The sequence below is a fragment of the Hydra vulgaris genome, chromosome 03 (genome assembly GCF_038396675.1).
Source record: "Hydra vulgaris chromosome 03, alternate assembly HydraT2T_AEP".
NCBI lineage: Eukaryota > Metazoa > Cnidaria > Hydrozoa > Anthoathecata > Hydridae > Hydra > Hydra vulgaris.
In genome coordinates, this window is record NC_088922.1 from 61,636,386 (window position 1) to 61,658,901 (window position 22,516).

Consider the following 22,516-nt stretch of genomic DNA (forward strand, 5'->3'; position numbering starts at 1 on the left):
CTAATAACCATATTCGGTCTATGACACGCGCAGAGTGTATATTGCTTCTGGTTGAATGCTCAGAAATTGTGCTTGTACATCTGATAAGAAACCTGCCATTGATACTGCACAATCGTATAAATGCCTCTCATATTTTCAATATTCAAATTAAGGTCATGTAAAGTTTGCTTATTTTTAATAAAAATATTTTTGGCTCTCACACGCTCAAACTTTACAAATACCACAAACTCCTCGCGTATCTCATGTTTCTCATCAACAAATTTTTGTTTAAGGGATAGGTCTGTGTGGTGATAAAAATATTTGTCCTCCTTTATTTCTTTTATTAAAGAAGCTTGCACCGTACTTTTTTCTAAAATGAGATTACCTCATTTTAAACCTTTGAGGAAATAAAAAGAGCATTTTCATTTTTGGACTTGGAGAACAAATGCTGCCGCAAAAAAAAACCTTGCGGCACAACAGCATGCTCATTTAATATTCGTCCATCTGTTTGATCGAAAATTTTTTAAAAAGTTTATTGGTATAATATATTTAGTGATGTATTGAATTTTGATTTCGACGACATCTTTATTATATTTCGCTCAATAGTCCTTATGTTCATAGTAGACGTAATGACAATTGCAATTACGTCTACTATGTGAAAAAAACGAGCGTTTTCAGCACTTGACATTATTTTCAAACGTTCTTCAACTATTTGAATTTTGTTTTGTTGATGATTACTGGTCGCAATAAAAGATGTTGACGATAATTCGTCCGACTTCTTTTCCCGTGAAGTTTGTGAAAACTGCCTTAATTTTATGCACAAAAAAAGAGGAAAAATTTTCTTTAAAAGATGTTGACATAATGTCATGAAAATTTACTTGCGATTGTTCTTGTAGGAGTTCTATTTAAGACCTGTTCATGTTTTCATCTTGCGTCTGACTGACTTTTTTATAAAAATTTGCAGTTAATTTCACACATTCTTTTACAGAGGATTTAAACTTTTTTAGTTTTTTATAAGTTCTTTCTCAGCCCCATCTTTTCTTTTTGATTTATGTTAAACTAAATGATTTAGAGGAATAAAAAAATACATATCAGTAAATGCGAAGTTTAAAAATTACCGTAAAAACAAAACGCATGAAAAAAGTACATATTTTTTTGCAATATGACATTGGTAAAACGTTGTGTACTGCAAATGTTTTCCTTTTGGAGCTGCGCTATTTTCACTTTTTTTAAACCAGTTCTATCGGTTAATGATAAAAAAACAAAAACAACTTAAAAGCCTTTATGTGTTGGTATGCAATAAAACTACGACCGCTTGGTGTAGTTAAGGGGTCGTCCATAAATTACGTCACGCGGTTTTTGAAATTTCATAACCCCTTCCCCCCACCTCCTCGTAACGCAACGTAACACTTAATTGACCCCCACCCCAATATTACGCAACAATTTTGAATTATTCTCCCCCCCCCATCCCCTTAAAAAAATTGAAAACATTTTTTTATAGTGTACAAAATTTTACAAAATACAGAACGATTTTAAATTTATTAATGTCTATAATGTTCTAAGCTTTTTTGAGTTAATTAATTAGTACTTTTCAGTCTGTTCAATGTTTTTTTTCCACCCTAATAGTTCCATGTAAAATTAAATAAAATTAAATTAATTAACATTGCTATCCTAAACATGATACCAATTTTAAAAAGCTATTCTTTCGATATATAATAAATGCAAAACATTATATATATAATATATAATACATAATAAGACATAGTATATCATATTTGCAAAAATATTATTTTATAAATACAATTTTTTTTCAACTTGCAACGTTAGCGTGGCCAAGTGGATTCCGGTTTAGGCCACTAAACGAAGGTTTCAGGGTTAGCCTCTCGGTTAAGAGATTTTTTTTTTTTTAAGTTTGTTCACAAAGGTTGTTTTTTTGTTACTGCACACTTTTGTGCACCAACTAAATAAGTTCTGCACTTATAAATAAACCGTATAAAATCAAAGCGCAGAAAGTGCACATAGACTGTTACAGCCGTAACAGTCCATTATTAGGCTGTAACTACGCCGTTAGCGGAGTGTACACATCGACTAAGTAAGATTTAGGTGTAGTTGATTTTATAATCAACATGTAGATACATCAACGAGGGTTTTGGCTTTGTCAGATACTCTTTTAATTTAAAGAAAGTCGTCTCTAAATTTAAAACTAAGAATGTATAAATGTCGCGTCACAAAATCGAGAACCCTTCCCTCTCGTATCAAATCGTCACAAAATTGCCTCCCCCTCAATTCCGCTCATCGAGGTTAACATAAATTTAGTTAAAATCTTTTGAAAAAGTTCCTTAATTTACTACAGGTCCTAGTTCTAATCAGTTCTGACGTATATTAACTATATATAGTTGTCAAAACACAACATTTCTATCAATTTTCACAAAAAATACTAGAACTCCGACCAAGAAAGAGCTTATAATTAAGAAAAATTGCTAATATACGATCAGAACAGATCATATTGTTAAACTATAATATTCATTTCACCTAAAAAACGCACTTATTTGAAATCCTATTAAAATTTAGACAAGCGATTGTAATTTTAAGAAGATTTTTTTTAAAAAAAAAAAGAAAAAAAGAAATTTCGGTCTGGGTTTTTTCGCTATTTTATGATACCGCAAAATTTATCATTTTAATTTTTTTCGTCTTTTCATAATTCACAGACCTGATCATTTAACGGAAATATGTCGTTGTCAACAAAACAGACGCTATAATATTTTAAAATTGCCTTAACTACACCGAGCGGTTAATATTGTCAAAGCAATAAAATCTAATTGCTGTTTTTGCAAATTATTGTATTTTTATAGTTTGCGAAACTAAGAATTTTTTAAAAGCTCGAGCCAACACTACTTTTAATGAAAAATAAAACAAAACCACATATTTAGTAAAACTTTGAAATAGGCCTACTTTTTCAAAAGGAGGGTGACAGCCACCTCCTCACCCTTTAGTTACTGGCCTGAATATGTATATATATATATATATATATATATATATATATATATATATATATATATATATATATATATATATATATATATACACAAGAAGATGTATGAAGCTATTAATCGTAAGGATTGGGACAGTTGGGTCAATGAAAAAGAACGAGTATGCAGGGCACATTTTGTATTAGGTATGTCCTCTGATGAATGAGGTTAGCTAATAAAACTATATACGTAGTAATACGTTTAAGAAGGTTCTTTAAATTAATAATTTATAATATTTGGTGCATATATTCATATAATTAAATAATGTCAATTGTAAAATAAACTTATTATATTTTAGGGAAACGTTCTGATGACCCATCTGACTTTGACTGGAGTACATCTGTATTTAATCACCTTGGAGCTGCTCTGATTTAAATGTTATTATAGAACATAAGTAAATTAACTTACTTTATTTATATATATTACTTTTAATTTACGAATTATACAAAATGTAAGTTTATGCAATTTAAATTTTATTTTGCATAATTCATTTTTAATGAAGATTTCTTATTACTTTTAAAATAAAAATTTGCTACTTAAAAAATATTATTTTATTTGTAAATTTAATTTACATTTGGTAGCATATTACTTTTATGTAACTCATTTTCATATGCAAGTTTTTTTTAAATATAATTATTTTTAATTAGTTACTTTTATAGGTAAATGTAAATTACACTTTAAGAAAATTTTATATTATGTAATGTAATTTTCAAAAGTAGTTAACTTTTAAATGTAAATATAAATAGCTTTTTCATGTGACTTACTTTTACATTTCAAAATAAATTAATTTTTGATGTGATCTTCTTTTACATAACTTTTAAAAGTAAAAAAAGTTACATTATAAAGTAAAAGTCGTTTCAAAAAAACTATTTACATATACGGAAATTTAAATTTACATTAGGCGTTAAAATTACTAATGTAATTTACTTTTTGATTAAAATTAACTCGTGCGAGTAAGAATAAAGTAAGTAAAAGAGTCATTCCTACTCAGTAGCTTGTTTTCCAAGATCATATATAGTGCAGTCAATTGGTGCAAACGTTGTGCTATTTAAGGTAAAAGCATGAAACTTGGTGGACACGTTGATAAGGTTAAAACATTCGCTTTGAGACTCAAACCCACTTTTAAAATGGCCATAGATGGTCTCCAAAACTAGCGCCTGCCTAGAGCAACAAAGATTTATTTTTTTAAATCTAATAATTTATACACCAATCAAAAGCTCAATAAAAATGAAGCGAAAAGTATAAAAATACTATACGGAAAAAATTAACTGATAACAAGTAAGAGGGCTTTAAAACGCTATAAATCCAGGGGGTAATGTAGTTATAAAGTATTGCTTGCAAAAACAAGCAATACTTTTTTTTTTTAAAGTTATTTTATTTTTTAAATGTCATTGCATATTTTTTTTGCTTTAATTTGTTACAAAATTCTTTTGTGTACATAAAAAATTCAAATTAGGCATGACAATTGTTTAAAAAAACTAGTAAGAAATAAAAGAAATATAAAGCGGTTTTTATCTATGATTTGTTTTGTATGTAATTTAAATGAGTTTTCGAGAAAATTTTATAGACCACATAGTTTAAAATAGAAAAATATAGCAAGTAAAAATGGCTAAAAGGCGTTTAAGTGCAGATATATTTGAATTTTCGTTAACTGAATGGATCTTGCGTTTGTATTGTCAGGCAAAGACAGCCGAGAGTTTAATTTGTCCAGGGAATGTTAAAAGAAAAAACCACGATTCTAGAGCTGCAAATGAAAAAGTTGCCATAAACTTAGAAAAATATGAAAGAATGGGCGAGTCATTAATTACAATATTATTTGATAATGTAAATATAAATAATCTAAGGGATAAATTTATTCAGCATGATGCAAAGTTTCATAAGTTGTGTAATAATAAATTCAGCGATATGAAGTTAGAAAGAACTGAAAACATGTACTACTGAACCAACTAGAGTGCAAGAAGAAAAATGATGATGCTAAGCATAGTTTTTGCTCAATCATTTCCATGTAATCAATTAGCTTTTAAGTAATAGAATTTGCATATATATATATATATATATATATATATATATATATATATATATATATATATATATATATATATATATATATATATATATATATATATATATATGCATATATATATATACATACATATGTATACATATATCTATAAAACATATCATAAATAATTTAAAATATATAAATATATATGTAATAAGTTATACATCATATAATAAATACATATATTACATATCATACAATATATATATATATATATATATATATATATATATATATATATATATATATATATATATATATATATATATATATATATATATATATATATATATATATATATATATATATATATATATATATATATATATATATATATATATATATACACACACACATACAGTGCTTCCAGAAAGTATTAGCGCACTCATATTTTTTTTTACCTAAGTGAACTTCAAATGAGTGTAATTCGAAAACAATAAAGGCTGATTGATATTTTTTTCATTAACTTATTCATAAAATAAAGCAGAAATACTAATTTTCAAATATACAAAAGATATTTCTTTATTATTATCTTGAATTTAATTAGAATACAATAAGAGTGATAAAAATAATATCAAAAAAGTGTCAAAAGTATTAGCGCACTAACAGTTTTTAAAGATTCTAAGAAAGTTTAATATTTTATGTGACCACCTTTGTTTTTAAGGCATACCCAGACTCTAAGCGGCATAGAATCTGTAAGTTTTTCTGGTTCCACAACTCTTGGAATTTGCGTTTTGAGCTGCACCAAGTTAGTGGGCTTGCTTTTTTGTAATTTTCAGTGCATCCAACTCCAAATAGTCTCAATAGGATTTAAATCAGGTGAGCGAGCGGGCCATTGCATTAGATTCAACTGTTTGTTTTCCATGTATTGCTTCATTGAGCGTTCTGTGTGGCAAGGAGCGTTATCTTGTTGAAATTGTCTTGTGGAGTCAGCCTTGAAAACGTCCATTGATGGCTTTAAATAGTCTTCTAATATTTCTCTTTATCGAAGTTGATTAAGGCGATCAGTGTAAAGATGCGCCAGTCCATAGCTAGATCCAGCAATACAGACCAAAATGTCAATTGAACCTCCTCCTCCTTGAACTCTTGACATGATAAAATGAGGATTATATTTTTCGTTTTTGTATCTCCTCACGACAACCCTTTTCTTGCAATTAATAAGTTCAAAATTTGACTCGTCCAAGAAAATTACTTTTCTCCATAGCTATACAGCCCATGCAGCTTTCTCTTTGCACCATTTTCTTCACTTGAGACGGTCTTTGATACTTAATAGTAGCTTCTTTGTTGCAAGGTATGAATTAAGATATTTTTTCTTCATAAGCTTGCTAGTTGTTGATCGGCTAACTTGATGTGCAACCAACGCTGTATTTAGGTCTGAGGCGACTTCGGCTATGCTCATGTTATGGTTGCGTCTAGCGAGCGTAATTGCTTTATTTTCGTCCCTTTCTGACATTTTTTTGGGACGACCAGAGCGATTTTTGCCTTTGACTGTTCCAAACTCATTATAGTTTTTTGAGCGTTGTTCTAACGCTGCATTCACTGATTTCAAGTTGACGTCCGATTTCTTGATTGCTGAGACCACTTTTGTTCAGGCCAACGACTTGCCATTTTGATTCAACTAATATGCTCCTTAAACCCATATTTTTGCTGTTGCAATTTTTAAGTTTTAACTAACTGTATTTCAAATGATATTTCCGCCACTTCAATTTATTCTACATTTTATTCAGTTTTTCTCAAAGGAATTTAACGAGTTTGCTAATACATTTTAAATGAGTGAGCTAATACTTTTGCAAACTTAATTTCAGACATTTTTCTAAGTAGTCATTAAACTCCTAATTAACTCATAAAAAAAAACAAGCAGGTTGACAATATTTGGCATTATAATTAAATGTAATTGCTTTTATCTTTCATTTAAAAAAAAAACTAGTTCAAAACTAAAGTTACATTACAATTTATATTGATTTGAAGTTGTCTATAATAAAATAATTATGAGTGCGCTAATACTTTCTGAAAGCACTGTAAATATGTATATTTATCAGGCATCTAATGCTTACTCTGTATCCAAAACCAATTTATTTTGACTACTCTAAGAAAGAAGTCATATTACAACCGAAATATGGAAGAAAATATATTCTTATATTTTATTATCTTAATTGTATATTCTTAGCTAAATAAAGAGCAAAAATATGATATTGCCAGGTCTTTTACGGGTTGACGAAGGAAATGGTACAATAAATTGCTTTTCAAATTGCTGAGCGAAATAAACTGAAGCATAAATTAAATTAGACATCCCAGTTGGCAGGTAAAAACTGGTGTTATTCTTTCATAAAAAAACATTACAATATTTCATTGAGAAACCTTAGCCCACTTCTTTAAACATAATAACTGCATTTAATGAAACAGAAGTGAAACCGTCTTTTGAAAATCTGGAAGCTCTGCAACAAACTTATCACTTTGACGCAAACCATATGTATAATGTGGATGAGACGGGTATTTCTAATGTTCAACAAATTTCCAAAATCTTAGCCCCAAAGGGCCAAAAACAAACTGGGATGGCAACCAGTGGTGAAAGGGGTTCAACAACTACGGTTGCTTGGTATATTAAGCATGAGTTTCACTGTTTATCGTCCGGATGGCTACTATCACATTACAGTTTAATGAAAACAATTATTATTTTTGCATTAACTATCGCTGCACATAAGCACATATTTAATAAGCAAAATATAGCACATAAGCTATATTTGAACTTGGTTATATATCATAAAACGAAAATATAAATACAATTTAAAATGAATGGAATTATATATTTCATCAATAAAATGTTAATTATGAAGGCTAATCAGATCACAGTAATTTCACTTTGCGGGCTTTAATCTTTGCGAAACTAGAGATGACATTTTCGTACAATAAAGTCTTGACAAGGTTGTTTTCAATTAAAATCACCATAAGGTTAGTAAAGCGATGAAGAACTAAACAATTACTTTGTTAATATTGGTCCAAAATTGGCTGCTAAAATTCCACCTAACTCCACTCCTTTTGATTCATATTTAAAAACTTATGATAAACTTATGGACGAAAGTAGTTTAAAACTAAGGGAACTAAGAGCTGCATTTAGCAGTCTCAAAAGTAAAAAAAGTGAAGGTTTTGATAATATTAGTATTTATATTGTCAAATCATTTGGTATTATTGAACCTTATTTATTTCATATTTTTGATCACTCGTTTAAGACAGGTATTCTTCCTGACAAACTAAAAATTGCCCGTATAACACCAATTTTTTAATCTGGAGATAAGTCAAATATTTTAAATTACATGCCTATATCTATACTACCTTGCTTTTCAAAATTGCTAGAGAGAATAATGTATAATAGACTATATAATTATCTAACTGAGAGCAACATGTTGTATGGCAAGCAATTTAAAAAAAAAAAGTTCCACTCAACATGCAATAGTTGAACTTTCTAATCAAATACTTAGCGCCTTTGATAATGACTGTTTTACATTAGGAGTTTTCATTAATGTGTTTTGCATTAGGAGTTTTCATTGATACGGTATCAAAAGCTTTTGATACCGTAAATCAAAATATAGGGGGACCGGGGCTAGTTGGCAGCAGGGGTAAGTTAACGAATTGCGTTTATCTGCAAAGCTTTTCATCAGAAAGTGACAATAATTTCAGGAAACCTTCCTAGTTGACTATTTCATCTTTCAATGTAGTATTCTAAGGATTTGCGCATGCGCATAAAAGATATTGTGATTTATGCATTTTTTCCACATTTTTGTAACTTTTGCAACTTCTTTAACTTTTTCGATTTTTAAAAGCAATTGCATCAAGTGCACGTAAACTTGATTAAAGCTATATCTTGCATGGTTCAGTGAAATATGTCCAACCCTCCGTTTTTTATTATTTACCTTTTTCAGGGATCGGTAGGGGAGTTTGTGACCAAATAGCTGTCGGGGTAAGTTGACAAAATATTGGCGAGGCAAGTTGGCCTATTATTTCAACTTGATCCGATCGCGATCGGACGTAAATTTTGAGAGTTTTCCATTTTTAATTTCTTTAAATATTATATTAAAATCGATTAGATAAATAGAACACATACATCATATGCAAAATTATAAACGAAAAAACAGAGAGGGCTATAACTCCTCAAAACGTTATAAAAAATGCAGTTAATGCTGTTTTATTAAAAGGAAAATCTATACGAAAAGCAGCCAATATAATAATAAGACTTTAATGTCCCTGAAAAAAGTTTGTCCCGATACTGTAAAAAGCAACAACATCGTGGTCAGCAAATATCAGGTTACATAAAAAAAAAAAAAATATATATATATATATTTTTTTTATATGAAAAGACACCACCATCTGCAATTGATCTCAATTTTGTTCTGACGCCGTTCATATGCGACTGTAAAAAGTTTAAATCAATTTCTTGTAGTTTTAGTTTAATGCGATCAATCAAAACTTGCTCTGTTGAAGCTTGCCAATCTCCCTCGTAAACCTCTGTGCCAAATGTCCCCAAAAATTTTCAATTGGTCATGCTTGAGGCACATTTGGTGGATTGGATTCTTTATCAACGTAATAGACATATTGGTCCATCCAATTTAGAGAATCTTTAGAATAATGAGAACTTGCTAAATCTGGCCAAAATAAATAGTTACAGTCTCCATGATACTTGTGAATAAATGGAAGAAGTCGTTTTTCTAAACATTCATTAATATAGATTGATGAATTGATCGCTACAGCCTTGGAAGTGCGAAACAATGGCTCGGACATACCACGGTCAGATATGGCTATCTACATTAATAATTTTTTTGGAAACTTCTCTTTTTCTATAAAACGAAAATTTTCTGGACATGTCTTTTTGTTGTTTGTGTAGTATCCAGAATTTCCAGGCATGTTGTCCCCTGCAAAACAAAAGTATTTTTCGTCATCGATGACTAGAAGCGATTTTGTGTTATAGAGTTGGTTAACTAGTTTCCTGCTTCTTTTCTTTGCCTTTATTTGTTGTTCTATAGTGTATTTTGGAGTCTTTTCACGTTTTCTGTATTTAATATTCATTTTTTTTAACTGACGACCAATTGTCGATTGATTTACACCGAATTTAATACCTATTTTTCTCTGACTGACCCCTTTTCGATTGTTGACAAGTCTCGTTAATTCGGTTTTCTTTTCTCTAGTCCAGGATGTCGGACGACCAGGGTGCTTTCTATCAGAAAACGATTGAACAGTTTCAAGTCTTTTTAGGTTATCATATGTTGTACTTCGAGCAAATCCCTCCTTTTTAAAATGATTTACGATTTTTTTTTTTTAATAAGGTTTTTTTACAAAAAACATTTTTAGTCGCTTTCGAAAAGATTCTCGTTCAGCTGCATTTAACCTTATTATAAATAATTGTGTTTCAAATAATAAAGTTTATATTTTATAGAACGTTTATGCCTACGCATAAAACCACAAAAACTAATTATCATGCTCAAATAATGAAATTAGGATTTGTCCGATAACTTCAGCATCACCCGTTATAAAAATTATGTTAGTGTTTTTATTTACAAATAGAGTGCTCAATGGTCTTAAAGAACATATCAGTTATATTTTATAACTGTGTGTTAGTGTGTGTTAACCTACACTCTTAAACAAAATCAGGAAATCGCAACTGAAATTCAGGGATAACTTACTGAATTAATCATTGCGTTAAGGCACAATTGATTTTCAGGCGTTATCGCCTGAAATTCAGGGAATTATATTTTTCTGAAAATCAGGGAAACCAAGCCTTCTGAAAATCAGGGATTTTTGTTGCACTGAAATTCAGGAAATGTATAACTGTATATTCAGGAAAAAACTTTCACCAACTCGGGTTTTTATACCGTTTTTATAATATTTATTATATTGTCGGCATTTTTATTGTGGATAAAATTAATTTTGAAAGAATTTCGCCATTGCTGAATTGAGTAAAGTATTTGCACACGCCTAATTTAACCTGGGATTCAAAAACTATATTATACTATGTTGTTCGTGCACTTCACATTTATAATTGTTCGACTATTAATTACTTAAATTTATGATAGAATTCATTATGATTTCATTAATCATGTTATTTAGTTCTTACTTGTAGGTAGAGATAATTACAATAATTAAAGTTAAAAGAAATTTATTAATATAATTACCAACATTACAATGCATTTAGCACTATTTATATTGTACACTTGTGTGGATAAATACATGTCGAAAAAAATAAAAACTATATTTCAAACACAAATACATCTTAAACAAAATAAAAAGATTTCGTTGATGTATGCATTTGTATAACATTTTTGACAATGTTCCTATCTCAGAATGTGAATAGATGTTGCTTATTTAAAAAGCGTTAAATATATTTAACGCGTTTTTAAAAAAGTAACAAGATCCCGTACACATTCTGAGATAGGAACATTGTCCAAGATCCCATACAAATGCACCTGCAAAAACTGCCAAACATGGCTTACACTTTGGTCATACTTAATCTAACCGATGTAGTGTAGCTTGAAACATTTGTCAACAGCAGAGACCATACAGCGCGACTCAATAACTTCGTTTTCTATAACGACAAACGATTGGCTAATGTTGCCAGTTATACCCAGTGCAATAATTATTGGTTGCTTAATTCCTTCACTTTTAATTTTCTCAAGAATTTCATCCATTGAAGTTCCATTCTAAAAAAAGGTAATATAAATATTAGGGTGGTCCATTTTAACATGCTAAATTTTTTTTTGTTTAAATTAATGAGGCATGTTGCCTTATTTCTTCTTTTTGGTCTAAAAAATCAACTGTGCAAAGTTTCAGGTTGAAAAAAAATATATTTAGGGGTTGCTAAGGCATATCAAAGTCTAGAATATTTTGTAGTTTTGCAAAAAAATTTTTTTAAACTAGAGTTTTTGTGCAGACTGTATTTTTTATTGTGTTTAACCATTGTGTTTCATTATCAATGTAGAAATATTGTAGAAATTTCTTACTCATTCAGTAGATGTCAGCATTAAACTTAATATACTTCTAGAATAATTATTACATACAATTTTAAACACCGTTTTTTGGTAATACTATAATTATTAATTACTGAATTAACTTTTTGAATTAACATTTTACTCATTTTAATAGAACTTGCTTGCATAATTTATTGTAGGTTAAATAATTTAAAATAAACAATGGCTAAAGCTGCAATAAATATACCAACAAGAAAAGCAACAGAAATATATTTGATTGGGCAAACATTGGAGAACTTTGGTGAGTGATTCCTTCCAACAGAAAAATATGTTCTAAAGCGCAGTTTCTTCTTCGGAACCAACAGTCAAGAAAATCACAAAAAAGTCGTCAACGAAGTGCTGTTCTTGTGGACAATGGCACATATTCCAGTTATGGAGACCAATGCAATCATTGCAAACTGCCAAAAAAAAAGAGCGAATAGAGAAAGAGAAGAAAAAAATGGAAGCTTAAAGGTGCAACTTGTTGACTCGACACTATCCTTTTCAGACTCAGAATCATCAGAACATGGCTCTCCTTAAAGACGTAATCAAGATCAAAGCAATCAACTCCTTCCAAGAAATTGAAAATGACTCCAGAGTTGGTTTCTGCATTGGACCGTATTAACATTTCAGACTGGCGCACTGTTCACATTTTGAATGCCACAACAGCAACAGATCAATCTCCAGTAGCTCAGTTCGACGTGCTAGTATATATAGCAGGGATACCTTTTTAGTATTACACTGGGATGGCAAGTTGCTCTCAGACTGTACAGGAAATGGAGATGGCTTAAAGGTGGATCGTTTCAGGAAGGGTGCAGAAAGCTTGAGAAACTGAAAATTGTAGATGATGGGGCAGAGAGGGGAGCTGCAATGATTTCCACTTTCAATGATTCTTTGACAAGGGACGAAAAGACAAAACAAGCACTACTACTAGTTGTGGAGCACCTTGTTGTCTCCACCCCCTTAAATGACTTTTCTGACATTTACGAACAATGTGAATGATTGTGTTTTTGATTTTCAATAACTTTTCAGTGATTTTTATTTTGAATGATTTCGATTTTCAATAACTTTTCAGTGATTTTTAAATTTAAATTTGTCTTAAATTCATTTATTTGTTCCTGCAATTTGCATTATTTTGATAATATGATTCATTTAATCTATAGTTATATTGTAATTTTTCACTGCTGAGCCAGAAAATAAAAACAAATGAAAATTACATAGTATTTACACTGTGGCATCAACTATGAAACTTTTATAGCATTGAGCAACCTCTAAATACAGTCCGAACTATGTAATATTTTGCACAGTAGCTTTTTTAAACAAAATGAACATAACAAACAACATGCCTCTGCAATATATGATACTTGACTTTTTTGGACCACCCTAATAAATATATAGTTTATGCATTTTTACATTTTGAACAAATTTAACATAAAATATTGATAAAATAAGATAAACGTAGCTATTGCTTACTGGATGAAGCTTAACAAATCGCTTGCACACTTCAGCAACCGAGGCACATTGCTGATTTCGCATAGGCACACTCAGCATAAGCGGAAGTAGTAACAGAGCGTATTCTTGTTTGGTTTCTGTAAAAATGTTGTCAAGTACATACATTACATACACATAATAAAAGTAACTAAAACAATATAATATAATTTTTATAAACTTAATAATAAGTTAATTTTAACTTATTTGTAGATAGGATCTCTATTTAAATTTAAATAAAATTAAACAAACATGTACTTTCGAGTAGGTTGTTGTCAGCTGCTAACTCATCAAGTAATATTGCAAGCTCGGTTGACAACCCTTTGCATTTTCCTTTGGCATACAAAAAGATCCTGGAAAAACAATCTCCCAGTCCCTCCACTAGCCGTTTGCTGTTGGGTGCACTTCTACAGAATTCTTCCTCAAACAAAATAATTTAATTAGTTTATACAATAAATCATTAATGTAAACAACTAACAAACAGTGGCATAAATAATTTTAGTGGCAACTCATAATTTCATCAACTAACTACACAATGATTACTGAAAGCAAATTAAAAGCTTACCGCAGATGAGTAAATATTTCTTAATGGGGGAAATGATAAAAAAAAATTGTTTTTATGGGAGGTCTTCCTTCCCTAACCCAGAGACTGCAACTTGAATAGGTTGATCCCATAATAATATTTATGCGATCCTCGTTAGGTGTCTCGTTTATAAGTTCATGGGTAAGTGCCCTTTCATCTTCGGTAAAATACTCTGATGAAAAAAATTGAAAATATTAAAAAAAGGCAATTAAAGAAACTATAATCTTTTACTATATCTTTAAATATATTTTAATACAGCACTTAAATACACCATTACATATAAATAAGATAAAACTATGAATAAATCAGAATGAAAATCAAGAAATAATATATATAAAAATAAATAAAACTTACAAGTAAATCAATAATTGTTATACTATTATTGAATACAAATTTTTCAACTATAGAGTTATCCAAATAAATGTATTTTAAATATATACTTAATGCAAATGTTCAATCTATAAACAAACAATTAAAATAAAAACCTGTCATGGGTCCATTGACTAGATCAACTGCATCTGTTCTTAGGCACTTCTGATGCGGCTTGTGTGCCTTTTCAATAACCGGAAGTTGTTTTCTCAGCGTCTTTAAGCGTTCTTTAATAGAGCCTGACGGGGAATACTTTCTTAATTTTCCGTTTCGTATTACTTCAACATACTGTCTGAAGTAAGCATCCTTTAAGTAAAAAAAAAAGTTTCGTAAAGCTAAACTAAATAAAATTTCAACTATATTCCCATTTCCATAAATATGCAAACAAAAGTTTCAATTAGACTTATAACAAGACTTACATAACCATCTCCATTACCACTTCTTAAGGTTGGAAAGCGGTTTATCACCTCCATTGCCAAAGACTTTTTTTTCTCTGTATTGGGATAGCTGCAAAAAAAGAAAATCAATTTTGTTGTGTTTAATAACCTTCCTGTAGCTCCATTTATTTTTTGCAGTAAACTTTTATAAATAATAACTTATATCTAAAATAAAATTTATTTTATTTTAGATTTAAAATTTATTTTATTTTAGATTTGTTTTATTTACTGATTTAAATATTCGAACACAATATTCAAACATTCAAATGCCAAACAAATATAAATATCTGAATAAAATATCATATTAAAGACTTCCTAACCAGTTATTATCTTTTACAAGATTTCCAACAATGATACGCACAAAAAGATCCTTCATCAAAACTAACTGCCTGGTTCGTTCATACTCAGACAAGATTGATGCACCTTTAGGGTGATCTTTTAACATACCATCAATGTCCTTAAAAATTAAAATTCTCTTTTACAATATTACAAATAGTGAAATATATACAATTATATAAATAATTTCAAAAAAAGTTTAAGCTTCTAACAAAATTATAAATTATAAATATATATGCATTAATGATATAAATTTAATAACAACCATAACTCACAATACAACATTTAACAAAAGTTATAGAAAAAAATAATCTTTTGTAGCAAATGCAAGCTAATAATCATTTACTATGCTTATTAATAAATATAACAATTTTATTAAAAAAGCTTAAAAGTTTCATTTAATATTATTTATTAAACAAATTTCACTCACAAACTTATATTGACATTTATATGATGTTCTAACAGAACTGCTAACAACACCGGAATTTATTTAATCCATTATGATTGTTGTTGTAGGTACAATATGCTGTCTTATATCAGTATATATAGATGCAGAGCTTTGTAGTTGTATTTATGCTTCGTCGGAGTTGATATGGCAAAGAGGCTGCTCATTCTATTATTAAATAAATATGCTAAGAATAATGTAAGTTGATACCTTAGTTCAAGTTTTCATTCAATATTGAGATGAAAGAGAGAGATTTATACATAGTTATTGATAATTTACACAAAGTTATTGAGATTATAAAGAGAGGGTTTTAAGACAAGTATCATAGACAATCTTAAAGTTAAAGCTATAAATCTATCATACAAAGAAATATTGCAAGAGTACAATATTACATCACTCATTTTATTTTAATTCTTTATAATATTACTGATTAGTATTCTAATATATATATATATATATATATATATATATATATATATATATATATATATATATATATATATATATATATATATATATATATATATATATATATATATATATATATATATATATATTAGAATAACTAATCAGTAATATTATAAAGATTTAAAATAAAATGAGTGATGTAATATTGTACTCTTGCATTATTTCTTTGTATATATATATATATATATATATATATATATCTATATATATATATATATATATATATATATATATATATATTGTATTTATATTCATATATATATATGAATATAAATACAAAAAGTATTATACATATATATATATGATAAAAATTATACATATATATATACATTAACAAAATTGAATAATTAATATTCAAATTTTATTATTTTTTATTTTCGAAAAATCCTAAGTCAAAGAAAAGCACACAAATACACATGGTATCTAAATAAAACAACTCATTTATGTTTTAACTCATAATGTATGTTTTACAAATCAAAATATTTGACCAAATTATATCACATTTATATGTTATCTGCACATAGCGTGTGACGCAATGAAATGTGCATAAAGTGACAGATCGGATTATAGCAAGTACCCAAAAAAACAGGATGATAGTCAAGCAAACTATCAAGTGTGTAACAGCTGACAGTTTTGGTATCATCACAAGTTACAGTGTAGCTGTGTAGGTGCTCATCAAACTGAATTAGCCTAAAACTATGGCATAACAAATGAGCTTTTTTGTCCATGATCACAATCTTGTCTATACAAATAAAGTTTGGCTCTCCATGTTCATTAATGTCTGCTATTAGTGACATTCCAGGTTTGTAAACAGTACCATAGGCTTCAATAAAATTTGCTAGATATACAACAGCATGTTTATCTGCAAAATGTGATGATATTGTTTCTCCATTTGGCACAAGATATAAAAGTGTTTCTGTAAATGTGCCCAAAACAAGGCTTTGTTTAAAACCTGTTTTTTTCCACCACTGACTACATTGTGCAAGTTGATGACGAAATGCAAGAGTGTAGGCAATGTTACAAAAGTTGCACACAATGTGGGCTAATCTCTTAAAAAAATTGTGTTTGGCTTCAAAACGCATGCACCACATCCTGGCTAATGGCCCATTTTCTAAGATTAGACTTGGATAATGTGTGCCTGTGGTGTTTGTACATTAAATTCTTATTTGGAAAAAGATTTTTTAATAGGGTGTTATGGTCAGAAATCAAAGCCGCTAAATATGTCATGTCAAATTTGTGGACTGCAGGTGAAAATACAATAATTGAAATTTTTAATAGTAGCAGCAAAAGTTTCCAGTGTTCAGAGTTACTTGGTACTTTATCACCAATCAACAAAGGCAGGACAATTAGTAAAGTCATTGTTTGACTAGATCTCTGTCCAAGAAGAGAACTGTTATCTTTTAATCGATTTTCAGTTATCAGACTGGGTTTTTTGTCTTGTAATGCTAATCTATAAGGAAAATGTCTGAGATGATTATTTAACAAATTTAAATCAAAAAGATGTTGCACGTAATTTTATAAACTTGCTGCATAGCTAATTTGTTAACAATTTCCTCATATTGTGCTACAGGTAATTGAAGCGTTGGAACTTCTGTAAAAATGCTTTGCATTGTTTTTTGTCAGCTGTGCAAAGATCACAACAAAAGTCACTATTAAAAGACTCTACATAGCCTAAACAAGTATTAAGTCCAAGATTGTCCCCTGTAATTTGACCAAGAATGCATTGCACATGTCTTGAAGTAGCTTCACCATCAACTTTAATTTGAAATCCATCCTCCATACACTTTAAATCGTCAACAATGGCTCTTAAAACTGCATTAATGCCATAATTTTTTATGTCATTGACATATGTCAATGCAACTAAATGTACATTTGCTAAATTGGAATTAAAAACAGCTGGAAAATTTTTCAGAATAAAGTAAAATGTTCCAAGCTTATGTATGGACACTTTTGATCCTATAGGATTTACTGTTTCTACATCATCATAATAGAGTTGAATAATGAGTTCGTGGGTGATAAAATTAACTGAAGGCAAGGGATGGCGATTTTGATGCGCTTGGCGATTACTTCCATCTTGGTAGTCACATAAGATTCCACCTTCAGCTATATTTTCACTAAAAGTGCAGGCTGACCAGCAATCAGAGTGTCTAAAAATATACTTAAAGGTTTTGCTGATGGGCACAAACATAAAAGTGTCTTCTACTTGAACTTGCTTGCCCATCTTTGTTTCCCACCAATGTCCCAATGCAATTTCAGTAGGGATAATTAATGCACCAACCCTTTCTAGATATGTACTCAGCTTTTTCATAGTATCAATATTCTGGAATGGGTGTTCAAGAGCAGCAAGAAAAAATTCTGCTGTGTTTTTATTCTCTAAACAATTCATAGTAAATACTTCACTGACTTTATGTTGCACAGCACAAGCAAAAACAGAAAACATCTCATCCAAGCCATTACGGATGTCATTGGTATTGCTTAATGGTATAGCAGCAGATATTAGATTAAGAAGAAACTTGGCAGCTGGTAAAAATATTCCTCTATGGTCGAAACATTCAGCTACATCTAGAATCGGTTGTGCATCAGGAGCATCATTAACGTCATCAAAATCTTCTGGCACAAAGCTATCTTGGGTATCAAAATTGCCTTGTGATAAATCAAGTATTTGATTAGCAACAAAAGGCACTTTCCAAACTTCTCTTTTAACATGAGAACGCACATGTTTTTGAAAACTATGAAAAGATGTAAATAATCTTTTGCATCCTTTTTGGCTATATATAAGTTCACTTGGTTCCTCAAGCGCATGTATACCTTTCATATGGCAAAGTAAAAACTTTATTGTTGGGAAATTGCGTGCACATTTACAGCATGTTAACTGCATTTTTATTGATTTACTTTTTTATATTAGTGAACCTGTAAACAGCAAAAATTGTTTTAGTTAAAAAATACCTTAGAATATATAGTTGAAAATACACTTTTAATCTTTAAAAAATAAAGGAAATTTAACATTTTTCTAAATTATTATTGAAAAAAAAAACTTTAAATTATTATTGAGAAAAATGACTAGTACTAATCAAGTCTAATGTACAGAAAATTAACATACCTTCAGAAAATTAACATACCTTCTAGAACCTGCATACTGTTCTCTAGCTTCTTTAGAGACCTTTCATTTTACAACACTTAGAACAAAAGTTGAGTGTACATACAACGCTAGAAATTTCGCTACTGAATATTTCAATATGGAGTAAACGCGTTTTTCTTAATTTGTTGCCTGAATAAATCAGAGCATGAAATAACCTAAATCGTTCAACTGAAAATCAGGAGTTTCGCCTGATTTTAAGGGCGGAAAAATTAACTGAATAATTCATGTAATAATTTCCCTGAATTCATCTTAGAGTGTATGTGTGTGTTAAAGAAAATAGCAGTTATATTTTATAACTGTGTTTTGTGTGTGTGTGTGTGTGTGTGTGTGTGTGTGTGTGTGTGTGTGTGTGTGTGTGTGTGTGTGTGTGTGTGTGTGTGTGTGTGTGTGCATATATATAGTGTTATTTATTTTAATATTGGTATTGCTCATTTAGGTTTTTACTGATTTACAAGAAGATTTATTAGAACAATATGTGACCAAAGCCTCTGATATTTATTATGGACTTTCTCCTAAGGAAGTGAGGAAACTAGCTTATCAGTATGGAAAAGCGAATAGCATAAAAATGCTATTCGCTTTTGAGGTAAGCACTGGTTCAGTGCTTACCTCAAAAGGCACAAAAAACTGTCAATAAGAAAACCTGAGGCAACAAATCAAGCACGTGTTTCCAGTTTTAATCCAACAAATGTTCAAAAGTTTTACAACAATTTACAAATTGTTCTTAATCGTTTAAAGTTAGAAAGTGGAGATATTTGGAATATGGATGAAACTGGTATTACCACAGTTCAAACTCCAGATCATATTGTAGCAAGAAAAGGTTTTAAACAAAATGGACGTGTTACTTCCGCTGAGAGAGGCAATTTAGTTACTGTGGCAGTTGCTGTTTCTGCAAGTGGAAATTCAATTCCTCCATTTTTCATATTTTCTCGTGTGAAATTTAAAAGCTATTTTTCAAATGGTGCTCCTAATGGAAGTGCAGGCGCAGCAAACCCATCTGGTTGACCGAAGTTCAATTTTTGCAGTTTTCCCATCATTTTGTCAAATATGCTAGAAGTACGAAAGAACGACCCGTTTTGTTGCTATTAGACAATCATGGCTCTCATCTTTCAGTAGAGGCTTTAGATTACTTTAAAGAAAATGGGGTATCAGTTTGTTCATTTCCTTCTCATTGCAGCCACAAACTTCAACCTGTAGATCGAAGTGTATTCAGACCTTTTAAAAAATACACTAACACAGCTTGCGATGCATGGATGACAATGCACCCTGGTTCCACAATGTCTATTTTCATTATACCAGGTATTGTGGGTAACTCATTTCCATTAGCATGTATCCCTAATAATATCAAGGCTGGTTTTGAAAAAACAGGAATTTTCCCACTGAATGTTAACATTTTTAGTGAACACGATTTTATGCCAGCCTATACCACAGATAGATACCACAGATCTCCGAAACAAGACTGTGCTATGGAAAGTACAACGCTGAATATAAGTAATGTAACTGATGTTGATTTTACAATATCAGAGAATGACATGTTAGAAGCTGGTTGCTCAAAAGATACAGAACCACATAATGATATTCAAGCAATAATGATGTACAATGCATTTGCAGAGTCAACTGTAGTTCTATCGCCTGAAGATTTAAGACTATTCAAAAAATGTTTGTGTTGGAATGTTTTCTAAAAGTAAACCAGAAGAAGTCTGGGTTCAATGCACTCAATGTCACCTTTGGGCTCACGAGTCATGCATAATCGGAAACTCTTTGTTTTTCATTTGCAATAATTGCTACTAGCCGATTTGAAACTTAATTAGTTGAAAATATTCATATTATAAAACAATATACGTTTTAATTCTTATTGTATAACCATAAATTGGGAGCACTGTTTTGTTTTCACTTTTTTTCACTTTTTAATTATACTTTTTAATTATATACTTTTTAACTATAATTACTCTTTTGCTTATGTTATGACTTATTTATAATTACTCTTTTGCTAATGACTTAACCCAAAAGTTTGATGATATTGATAAAAGTATATTTCAGCTATGGTTTCTTTAAAAAAAAAGAGGTGGGGAGGTTAAAATATTATTGGAATACATATAAATAGGACCTTAAACTTTAATTTTTATTATTGTGAGTTAACTTACCCCTTGAGTATAAGCAACTTACCCCGTGGAGGGGTAAGTTGGCGCAATTTTTTTTTTTTTGAGGGCCCCGTAAGGCCCCAAGAATTTTTTTTTGTAAATGAATGTAACTTTTAAAAGTTACCCAAATTCATACTCTTTGGGACCACACTTTAATATTTTCAAAAAAATGTGCCGTTAGGGCTACAGAGCTTATAGAGTAAAAACAGAGTCAACAAACCCCGGTCTCCCCTACTAATAAAAAAGCTTGACAATTAAGGAGTGAAAAATAAAAACTTACTTTGGTTCAAAGGTTATCTGACAAACTAAAAGCAATTTTTATAATATGATTGAAATAATGCATTTCCATATTCCATAACTTGAGGAGTTCTTCAGGGCTCTATTTTAGGACCAATCTTATTTCTATTGTACATAAACGACTTAAACTTAGCAACAAATCGTTTAGATCTAACTTCGTTTCCAATCTTTTTTGTTCTCACAGAGATATTAAAACACTTTTAAAAACAGTTATGTAAATTTAATGAATGGTTCGTATGTAACAATCTCTCACTAAATGTGGATAAAACAAAACTTATACTTTTCCATAAAGTAAATAAATCAGAAAACATCGCTCTAAAATAACCAAATCTTGTAATTAATAATACTTATATTAAAAGGGAAACATACGTAAACTTTTTAGAAATAAAACTGGATGAAAATTTGCTGTGATATTCACTTATAAATATTGAAAGAATACTCTCAAAAAATATCGCAATGATGTTTAAGTTTAAACCTTTTCTAAATTTAACATCCCAAAAAAATTGTATTTTGCCTTTATTCACAGTTATTTTTCTTACTGAAACATTGTGTGGACTAATAATGGCTATACAAAACTTAATAAAATCTACAACAAACAAAGACATGCGTGCAGAATAGTTTTTGGAGCCTATAGAAATACTCCTTGCGAACCACTTTTGCGTGCGCTCGATGCATGAAATTATTGTTTATGTTTAAAACAAAAATGGGATTGTCCCCTAAAATATTTTAAACTTGTTTTAATAATATTAATCAT

General features: G+C 29.7%; 2 protein-coding genes across 3 annotated transcripts; both read right to left on the reverse strand.

The window, feature by feature from the left end:
- Positions 1–11,198: 11,198 nt before the first annotated feature.
- Positions 11,199–22,314, reverse strand: LOC136078325 (uncharacterized). Of its 2 annotated transcripts, XM_065793925.1 has the most exons (10): positions 22,238–22,314; positions 21,746–22,014; positions 15,706–15,888; positions 15,260–15,396; positions 14,922–15,009; positions 14,619–14,808; positions 14,116–14,305; positions 13,809–13,967; positions 13,536–13,651; positions 11,199–11,756 (listed from the first exon to the last, which is right to left on the reverse strand). In XM_065793925.1, the coding sequence occupies exons 4-7, from the start codon at positions 15,382–15,384 to the stop codon at positions 14,136–14,138; spliced, it is 573 nt and encodes a 190-aa protein (XP_065649997.1). In that variant the 5' UTR covers positions 15,385–15,396; positions 15,706–15,888; positions 21,746–22,014; positions 22,238–22,314; the 3' UTR covers positions 11,199–11,756; positions 13,536–13,651; positions 13,809–13,967; positions 14,116–14,135. The 2 variants fall into 2 exon arrangements, with proteins under 2 accessions (XP_065649997.1, XP_065649996.1); XM_065793924.1 differs by lacking the exons at positions 21,746–22,014; positions 22,238–22,314 and adding an exon at positions 19,308–19,445 and having other exon boundaries at positions 13,809–14,305.
- On the reverse strand, positions 16,635–19,186 carry LOC136078324 (uncharacterized). The gene has a single exon (XM_065793923.1). It carries the CDS (start codon positions 19,064–19,066, stop codon positions 17,753–17,755), a length of 1,314 nt encoding a protein of 437 aa, XP_065649995.1. The 5' UTR covers positions 19,067–19,186; the 3' UTR covers positions 16,635–17,752.
- Positions 22,315–22,516: the final 202 nt, after the last annotated feature.

Excerpts from the sequence above, each read along its gene's own strand:
- LOC136078324 (XM_065793923.1), bottom strand. The coding sequence starts at position 19,066 with ATGCAGTTAACATGCTGTAAATGTGCACGCAATTTCCCAACAATAAAG.
- LOC136078325 (XM_065793925.1), bottom strand. The coding sequence starts at position 15,384 with ATGTTAAAAGATCACCCTAAAGGTGCATCAATCTTGTCTGAGTATGAA. Across the intron at positions 14,809-14,921 it reads GTGGTAATGGAGATGGTTAT|GATGCTTACTTCAGACAGTA; the intron begins GTAAGTCTTGTT and ends TTTTACTTAAAG. Across the intron at positions 14,306-14,618 it reads AGTCAATGGACCCATGACAG|AGTATTTTACCGAAGATGAA; the intron begins GTTTTTATTTTA and ends TTTTTTCATCAG.